Source organism: Apis dorsata, unplaced genomic scaffold (assembly GCF_000469605.1).
Source record: "Apis dorsata unplaced genomic scaffold, Apis dorsata 1.3 scaffold_681, whole genome shotgun sequence".
Classification (NCBI taxonomy): Eukaryota; Metazoa; Arthropoda; class Insecta; order Hymenoptera; family Apidae; genus Apis; species Apis dorsata.
The window spans coordinates 14166-23541 of NW_006263862.1; the positions used below are offsets into that span (position 1 = coordinate 14166).

Sequence of the window (9376 nt, forward strand, 5' to 3'; positions counted from 1 at the left end):
TCTACAAAAACGGTCTCTTTACGAAAGTCGTATCTGTATGTCACTTACAAATTTTGTGCAATTTACAGAATAAATGTAATAAAGCCAAATTTACGTATCACATTTAAAATATTCGTCAAAAACCACTATATTCGATATTATGTATATATTAATAATCTCATTGATAAGGTAAGTATGCATGCCATCGAAGCAAGGAATGGCATAATAAAATTGCCTCTTAAATTGTATCAATTGTACCATGCCATATTCTTTAATCAGTGATATCGCAAATGATCTCTAAATTGTTTATTCTACAAAAACATCGAGGAAAATATTAAGCAAAGAATCAAGAATGAACGTGCCAGGAAGTCTCCTTACAGTTTGGAATAATATATTCTTCTAATAGAATTTCATAATAGCTGTGACGAATTTCTAGTCTATAATCTTGAGTAACTGAATTTATTTTAATTTCTTTATAGACACTCATTTAATAACTTCTTTTTTCTTTTGGTTTAAACTGTTCTATTAATGAACTTTTTTTTTTTTCGCTTAGCAAACTATGCCCCTCCAGATTTTTTTTCTCTTTTTTCTTTTTTACTTAAAATGTGATCGTTAATGTATGAGCGGAATACAAGAATAAATTCGAAAATAATATGGTAATAGCGTTGATAATAGTAATAGCGATACTAGGAGAAATAATAACAATAACATCTTTTCTCTTACAGGAAATTAATGTCTTAAAAGACTATGGGTTTTAAGGGAGTTATTTTAAAGTTCTAAACATTGCATTCAAAAAAAAAAAAAAAAAGATGAGAAACAAATCTAAGGACTTCACTTCTTCTTGCTTTTGTTATTTCCACCACCTCGCGGAGGTGTCACTGGTCTATTTGCGTTCAAGCCTCCATACGTTAATTTCTTCTTGTCGGCTGGTTTTAGAATTTGGAAACTACACATTAGAGTTTCATCTACGGACATCATAGCTCCAGCATTATCGAACTCGCCACAATAATTTGGTGCCGAAAACAAGGTAACTAACTGTCTCTTTGCGAAAAATTCATAACCATCTTCTACTACCTAAAATTTTTTTTTTCAATTTTTCAATTTTTCAATTTTTTAATTAGTAGATTACAAAATTATAAATATCATAATTTATAAATTATTAATATCTCATGAAATTGAATAATTAGATTTAAAAAATAAGATTTTAATAAATAATATATTAAAACTAAAAATATTGTATATTACAAGTACCTGATGGGCACGACATATGAGGTCAAAATCATGTTTATGTAAAAATTTGGCAACGACTTCAGCTCCAAATGTAAACGATACGCCACGATCATTTTCTCCCCAACCCATTGTATCTTTGTCTGGATCAGACCATAATAAATCACATAATAAGCCTTGATCAGGTACATCTGTTGGTCGCATGATACGTCTGATCTGTTCCATATTTTGTAGATCTGGACTAAGGCCACCATGGCAACAAAATATTTTTTCATCAACTATTGCTGCGACGGGTAAACAATTGAAACAATCCGTAAATGTTTTCCATAATTTAATGTTATAACGTCGTTTACCTAAGTAAATATTAGATTATGTAAATATTAATATTTATATATTTCAAAATAATAAATTATATTTAAATGTATTTTCTTACATTCATCGTAAAATCCATATATCCTATTAATGGATGCACATTCATGATTTCCACGAAGTAAGAAAAAGTTTTCAGGATATTTGATTTTATAGGCAAGAAGGAGACAAATTGTCTCTAAAGACTGTTTTCCTCTATCAACATAATCTCCTAGAAATAGATAGTTACTTTCTGGTGGAAATCCACCATATTCAAATAGTCGTAATAAATCATAATATTGACCATGAATATCACCTTAAAAATAATTTTAAATATTTATATTATAATTAAACAAAAACATAAGATTTAAATTATAAAACAAAATTAAAATTTACCACATATTTTAAGTGGTGCTTCAAGTTCTAACAGAATAGGTTGCGATAGAAAAATTTCACGTGACTTCAAGCAGAGTCCTTTTATTTCTCCTTCTGTCAATTGAACATTTTTTCCTGGCCTGGCTCCACGCACTAAAAGATTAAAGTTTCTTTGCTTTGATCAAATTTATCTTCTATAATTTTTATTATTATTATTAATTTATTCTTTAATTCCATCAGTTGAAACATATAAACAAATACTAAAATTTATTTAACTTAATTTAAGTAATAATAATTAATATACTATTAAAAATATAATCTTTTAAAAAAGAAATAAATAATAGTTATTATATTAAAAAATATAAATTAAATATCTAATGTATGTATTCGTTTACTTGTTTATAATAAGGAATTAAATTTTTTCTTTATAACGGTAATACTGAAAATTTTAAAACAAATTTTCCAATAGATAATTTCATTTATTAATATATTTTGAATATATAAACAATAAACAATACAAAAAAAGAGAGACAATATTAAAAACGTCAAGATATGTGGCAGTAATCGTGTAAAATGCTGACAAAAATGTTCGAAAATTAATAACTTCTATTACGCAGTGTTAATCTTATTTTATGTAAACAAGCAACTGCTACTTCATTTAGAATATTTCAAATCAGTTATATTTAAAGAAAATTGCGTAATCGATCAAAGAAAAGAGATAAGTAGAAGAAGATAAAAAATAGTTTAAAAAAAATAAAAGACATAGTATCTTCGAAAAAATATTCATCCGAGTTGTAAAATACATGTATGGAAAAAGTATAACAAAGGGTGACGCGGGCGACAGTTTGTCTCATTACACCCCCCCTCAAGGAGGGCAAATAAGTAGCTTTACCTTCCAAGAGCCGAGCTATGATGTTGTCAATATTAAGTTTATCAGATTCAGCCATCGGGCCGTGGTTTTGTGCGCGTCCCGGGCTTTACACGGAGTACCTTCTTTTAGGGATGACCTTTGATTTTCGTGGATTTCACTACTGTGGCACACAGCACTCAATTGCATTCGCGGTTTCGGACAATGTACCCGCAATGGCCGCCCGGACAACCGCGCACTCCACTCCCTTTTACCCCCTCTACAAGTTCGAGCTCTTCTTATTCGATAAATTTCGATCGGTCGATTTATCGAACGTAATACGTACATATTCGTAAATATGTGCATATACTGAATTTGTGAATTTTATAAAAAAAGAAAAATTCATAATTCTGATATTTTCTGATATTAATTAATGAAATTATAACTTTCAATAAAAAAATTATTTCAATTATTAAATAATTTATTTATATAACAATTAGAAATAATTAAATATATTAAAATAATTGTTTCATGTGTGGTTTCAAGTAAACACAAATATAAATGAAACTAAATATAGGGAAATTTTGTGGTAAAATTTATTGTTAAATTCCCCATATCATTTAAAGTTATCTTATTTTTTGAAATATTTATTTTAATAAATTCGTAAACTATACATTTATAAGTAATTTTATTTAAATAAAAAATCTAAAAATATTTCGACATGTACTTTTTATATAATAGGAAACAATGATTGTAAATGTCTTAAACATATACCTATGAATTATCATGGAGGTCTATTATACAATATCACGGTTTACTATTAAACAGGTTGAATTGGCGGTATTTATTAAGTGATTGTATAATTTCTTTTTCAAAACTGATAAAAAATGCCAGAAAACGTGGTAAATATAATATTTTGTTTTTTATAATCCCATATCATTGTTATTAGTGTATTAATAAATAAATTTATTATAATTATTTAATTAAAATTTTTCAAATGACGCTATAGGTTATATTGTCGCGTCCATTTAGAAACAAAATAGTATATCGTTCATGTATCTTCATTTCGCTTGAAAAATATTTTATTTTTATCAATTAGAAATAATAGAATTTTCGATTACATAATTTTTTATATTTTTATATTTTTAAATCTATAAATTATTTTTTATTAATTTATAGATAAATGGAGATCATGTTGATGTAAAGAGTGCTAATTGTGAAGCTCAAGATAATGATGAAGATAACAATGAAGCAGATGTACATTTTGAACCAATAATTTCTTTGCCATTAATAGAAGTTTCCAACAATGAGGAAGATGAAGTTGAAATGATAAAAATGTAAATTCTTATCCTTTTATGAATTACTAACATATGTATATATTATAAGTTTTATTATATATTTATATTATTTATAGGAGAGCAAAATTATATCGTTATGATTCTTCTAATAATCCAGCAGAATGGAAAGAACGTGGTACTGGAGAAGTAAAATTATTAAGACATAAAACAAAAAATACAGTAAGAGTTGTAATGCGTAGAGATAAAACACTTAAAATTTGTGCTAATCATTTTGTAACTCCTTGGATGGAATTGAAACCTAATTGTGGTAGTGATAGAGCATGGGTATGGAGTGTACTTGCTGATTATGCAGATGAACAACTTAAGCCAGAGCTACTTGCTATAAGATTTGCAAATGCAGAAAGTAAATATATTATTAATGAATAAATATAAATAGAAAACATGATTTTAAATACTAATTATTAATTGTATAATAATAACTAATAATAACTAATAATACTAATTATTATAGATGCAACTGTTTGGAAAGAAGCATTTGAAAAAGCAAAGAAGATAGTAGGATCTGAATGCGAGATATATGCTGGAAAAAATAATACAGAAGAAAAACATGTTGAGAGTGATAGTGAACCTTCTAGTGATGTAAGTTATAGTGAAAGTACTGATAATGAAGAACAAAATAAATTGGCTGAAGGAGATTTAAAAATTAAAGATAATGAAAAAGTGGAAGCTTCTGAGAAACAAGTAAAAGATGAAGAAAGTATGGACAAAGTGTCTAAAGGACTTGAGCAATTGCAAGTTGAGGATGAGAAAAAGTAAAAATAAAATTTACATCTCTGAATTAGAGATGTTATTTATAAATGCACATTCCAACATAAACATACATCTATGCATATGTTTAATATTTGATCAGTGAATTTAATGTAGGGAAATATTTTAACAACAACGTTAATAGATGAGTTAAACAAATTTTCAATATTTATACAATCGTTATATGTTGTCTGTGATTTCTTAATGAAGAATATTTTAGCATTTATACTATGATGAAGAAGTTAACACATATTGAATCTGACAGGAATAAGAAATTAAAAAGTAGAACAACTGTTTAATTCTATATGTTTGAAAATTTACTTGGTTATAATTTTATTAAATTTTTTTAAATATCTTCTATAATATATATTTTTATATATCCATGCGCATTTCATGGAAATTAAAATAATATTAAAATTTGAATGTTTACAGGAGGATATCTGTTTTTAAAATTTGAAATAGGTTTTTTAAATATTTTATTCCTTTTAAATATTTTTCCAATTTTTTACAACTATTATAAATTGCAGCTTTGCATTACAAATTGTAGAGATATTGGAATGATTTGAAGTAAGAATTGACATCTTCAACTTTTTCTTGTTATTTTATAATATAAAAAATTAATGTAAAATATTGGATTTGAAAATGATTATTCAATTTCAATATGATACTATTTTTACAAAAGTATGCATAACAAAATTTAATAATACTATAATATGATAATTTCTTCATAATTCATCTCTGTATAAGAAAGAATGAAGGATATTACGTTTTTCTTCCATTGTACGTTTCTTTTCATTTGATAATTTCCCTTTTAATATGCCTTCTATTCTTGTTTGTTCTGTTTGAACAAAAACATCTCCTTTTTCTAATATTTTTTCCATAGTTTTAACGTAAACTTTTGCCGCAGCGCGTTGTGTTTCGGGTAATGTTTCTTCAAAGACTTTAGCTTTGTTTAATATTTCCTACGAAAAATATAAAAAAAATAATTATAACTTATAAACTGTTATTTATATGTAAATATATGTATGTACATATATATATATTTACATATATATAGACACGTATATAAATATAAATTATATATATAATATAATATTACCTTTCTTTCCGAATCTCCGCTAGTCCTAAATTCTTCAGCAAGTCTATCAAGTTGTTCCACACAACCGGGTAAACCAAGATATATTCCAGACTTTGTTTTAACAAATCGTTTTATATTATCCGCGGTAAAATCAGTTTCTTTTTCTGCAACGAACTGAATAGGATCTGTTTTTCCTTGAAGAAATAGAAGAATAGCGGGAAAAGCTTCGGACTTTATTTTATATCGAGTAGCAAGATCAGAATTGTCTTTATTGCCATAATCTTTCACTCTCACTTCACCTACTAACAAATCATGAGAATCTTTTGTTGCGGCGGCTATTTGCGCATATTGTTCATGTTTTTCTCCATATGGAAATGCTACATCAAATTTAACAATTGCAGCTTTGAATTTCGGTACCACCTATATTATGAACATTACAATATTATTAGATATTTATACAATAACTTGCTATAATAAATATTTAAATCAATAATACATTTATAACAAGCGAATGTTTTTTATTAATCAAAATAATACTTATTATTCGTTTTGTATTAAAAAAAAAAACATAATATGTATAAATATAATATTTTCATACGTATTAATATATATAATTTCTATTATATAAATTTCTATATTTTACATATATATATTAGACATGTATATGACGTAACTAAGCGTCTTATAACCATGGCAACAAATTATCTAATCAACAAGATAAAAAGAACAAAGAAACTTAAAAAAATAACTGATTTTTGTTTATTTTCAAATAATTACTTTTTAAGCCTATTAATTCAAGAATTAAAATTATTTTTTTTTTTTATCATTTTTGATGTATTCATAAAATACCTTGTCAAAGGAATAAGAATCCAGAGAAACACATCCTTTGCAGTCTTCAGCAGCCGCAATTCCAATAATAAGAAATATTACAATTGATGAGAGCATGTTATAACTGGCAGGAAACTATCAATAACTTTTTAGATGTTTCTTATCATTCAAGAAACGATAATTTAGTAAAAACAATTCTTTTATAGCGATGTGCGCTACGTATTAACCAACTTCTTGATTATCGCACGTTTTCATAAAGTTGGCAACCGGTCATATATAAATGTAACTAAAAGAAGAGAAATGTAAAAAGAGCCGAATAGTTATATTGAACTTCTTCTTCTAGTTACTGCTTGAAAATAACCTCAAATGTTACAGTACAATGTGCTTGATTAAATACAGGTGAAGCAAATGCAGCGCTTAGCGTTGACGAATCAGAAAAGGACACGAAATCGTACGTTACAGGACGGTATATACTTACTTTCCTAAGTATTATTTGCTTATTTAGATGTTTAATTGCAAATATCATCTTGTAATAATCTATATTTAGAAAATACTTTAAAGCTTCTTTTTTATATTTTAGAAAAAATATATAATATTTGCTTCCTCTTATAGATATTTATTAATTAATAAAAATTAAAAATATTTAATTTTTTTTATTTTTAATATAAATCATTTTATAACATTTTTTAAAACATATTTATTTTAACATTAAAAAGAATGCTTTATATTATCAGAGAAAATAACATAAGTTGAATCAGTTTGTTTATGATAGAATTCTACAATTGTTACAATATAAATATATATTAAAGATAATTAAATACTTTTAATAAAATTTTAAGTATTATAATTATTTTATATCATTGATTAATTTCTGAAATTCAAAATAATGAAATGAATATCATAATTTTAAATCATTAAAATTATGAAAAAGCAAATGATGAATGAACGAAAAATATAAAAACATATGAAAAAAAAAAATAAAAAATTAATTAGTATAATTATACATTTGTAAAGGAATGCATAATTATTAAAAATTTATTGAGAAAAATTAATAGTACAATATAAAAAATATTTTTAATTATATTCAATTTTAATATTCAAAGTCAATATAAAAAGAGGAAAAAGATAAAAACGAAAATATTTCAGTACAAATTTGTTATCAAAAAATCAAAAAATATTTCTATTTTTATAAAATATGATTGTAATGTATACCATAATGTATAAAAAGTTCAAACAATATACATATATTTGACCTCTTTCTATTCAATTCAAATAAAATCATAGTACGCAATCGATTTGAGATCAAATTACTCAATGAGTAAGATATGTTTGTGTATTTATGTTGCAAATGAGAAGAATATGTACAAAATTAAAATGCAATGATTTAAAAACATGGATAATGAATATTTAAAAAAATTTTTTTAAATTGACATTTAATCGATTATAAAATCATAGTTGAGCGAAGGATAAATTGTATGGGGTGCAAAGATAGAGCGGGTAAGAGAGGGTGTTAGTTACTAGAAAACAGGTATCTGCCGTAGGCGTCGTACGTTCATTGATAAGCGTATAACGCCCCGTGCCTTAGACTCATGACGTCACTCAATCGCAAGGACGCCTGCGCTTCTGTCAGGGCCGTGCCTATCACGAGGTTCTTGCTCTCATATTTTTTTCTATTGGATACCAACTACGTAAGTCAGTTCTTGATGTCATTATTGATATTTAAATATGTATATCGATAACTTCATATTTCGCACATTGCAATTTATTGTACAATACTATAAGTTATAAATATATAATAATATGAAATAATGTTTTATAAAATATATATCGTGTGAATTTAATAAGACTAATATGATTACTTTGTATGTTATATAAATACAATGGCTTTCGAAAAGAATTTTTTCCTAATATTAAGGGTTTTATATTGAATTCCAAAAATAAAAAAGAAAAGAAAAAAGTGAAAAAAATTTTAATAATTAATAAATTTAAAATTTTACAAAACTTGATTTTTTTTTTATCTTTTTTTTCCATCCATTCTGGATGATATTTATGCCCACGCTAGATGATGTTTATGCCATTCAAAAATAAAATAAAATGAAAGACAAATATACGGAATGACGAATAAAAAGAGAAAATAGATTCAACACAGAGACAGAAGAATATAGTGAATATAAGCATATTACATATATATAGGTGAGTGGAAAGAGAGGATGGATAAATAGAGGAGAGGAAAGTCAAAAGGGGAAGGAGTAACAAGGAGAGTGTATAAGAAGAGAAAAAAAAAGAGTAAGAAAGATAGTTGAAAGAATAAAAAGGGAGAGAAAGATCGGTGGATTGTCTTACGTGTATTGATTGGTCTTTTATAAAAGCTACATCCCCATGTAGCTATGAGATAAACTCTTCTATAAAGTCACTAGACTTTCAAGGTGTATGTATTAATTTTCGAGCTAGCTGTAATACGCCATGTTTAATTTTCCCTAATTAAAACTATATTTTTCGAAATTGTATTCAGAAAATCATCAATATTATAATTTAAGTTAATATCATCACAGAAGTATCTTTATTTTTTTTTTTTTTTTTTTTTTAATT

The 9376-nt window shown here is 25.7% G+C and overlaps 3 protein-coding genes across 4 annotated transcripts; 1 reads left to right on the plus strand and 2 right to left on the minus strand.

Annotated features, from left to right (window-relative positions):
• Nucleotides 1-270: 270 nt before the first annotated feature.
• On the minus strand, nt 271-3095 carry LOC102671087 (serine/threonine-protein phosphatase alpha-2 isoform). The gene is made up of 5 exons (XM_006622217.2): nt 2822-3095; nt 1951-2082; nt 1640-1870; nt 1231-1559; nt 271-1053 (listed from the first exon to the last, which is right to left on the minus strand). Exons 1-5 carry the CDS (start codon nt 2874-2876, stop codon nt 811-813), a joined length of 990 nt encoding a protein of 329 aa, XP_006622280.1. The 5' UTR covers nt 2877-3095; the 3' UTR covers nt 271-810.
• A 414-nt stretch (nt 3096-3509) lies between these two features.
• On the plus strand, nt 3510-5238 carry LOC102671235 (ran-specific GTPase-activating protein-like). 2 transcript variants are annotated; one of them, XM_006622219.2, is made up of 4 exons: nt 3510-3675; nt 3956-4113; nt 4191-4477; nt 4586-5238. In XM_006622219.2, the coding sequence occupies exons 1-4, from the start codon at nt 3664-3666 to the stop codon at nt 4888-4890; spliced, it is 762 nt and encodes a 253-aa protein (XP_006622282.1). In that variant the 5' UTR covers nt 3510-3663; the 3' UTR covers nt 4891-5238. The 2 variants fall into 2 exon arrangements, with proteins under 2 accessions (XP_006622282.1, XP_006622281.1); XM_006622218.2 differs by having other exon boundaries at nt 3514-3678.
• A 102-nt stretch (nt 5239-5340) lies between these two features.
• LOC102671458 (endoplasmic reticulum resident protein 29) lies at nt 5341-7260 on the minus strand. Its single transcript, XM_006622220.2, has 4 exons — nt 7149-7260; nt 6809-7073; nt 5981-6379; nt 5341-5843 (listed from the first exon to the last, which is right to left on the minus strand). Exons 2-4 carry the CDS (start codon nt 6902-6904, stop codon nt 5607-5609), a joined length of 732 nt encoding a protein of 243 aa, XP_006622283.1. The 5' UTR covers nt 6905-7073; nt 7149-7260; the 3' UTR covers nt 5341-5606.
• Nucleotides 7261-9376: the final 2116 nt, after the last annotated feature.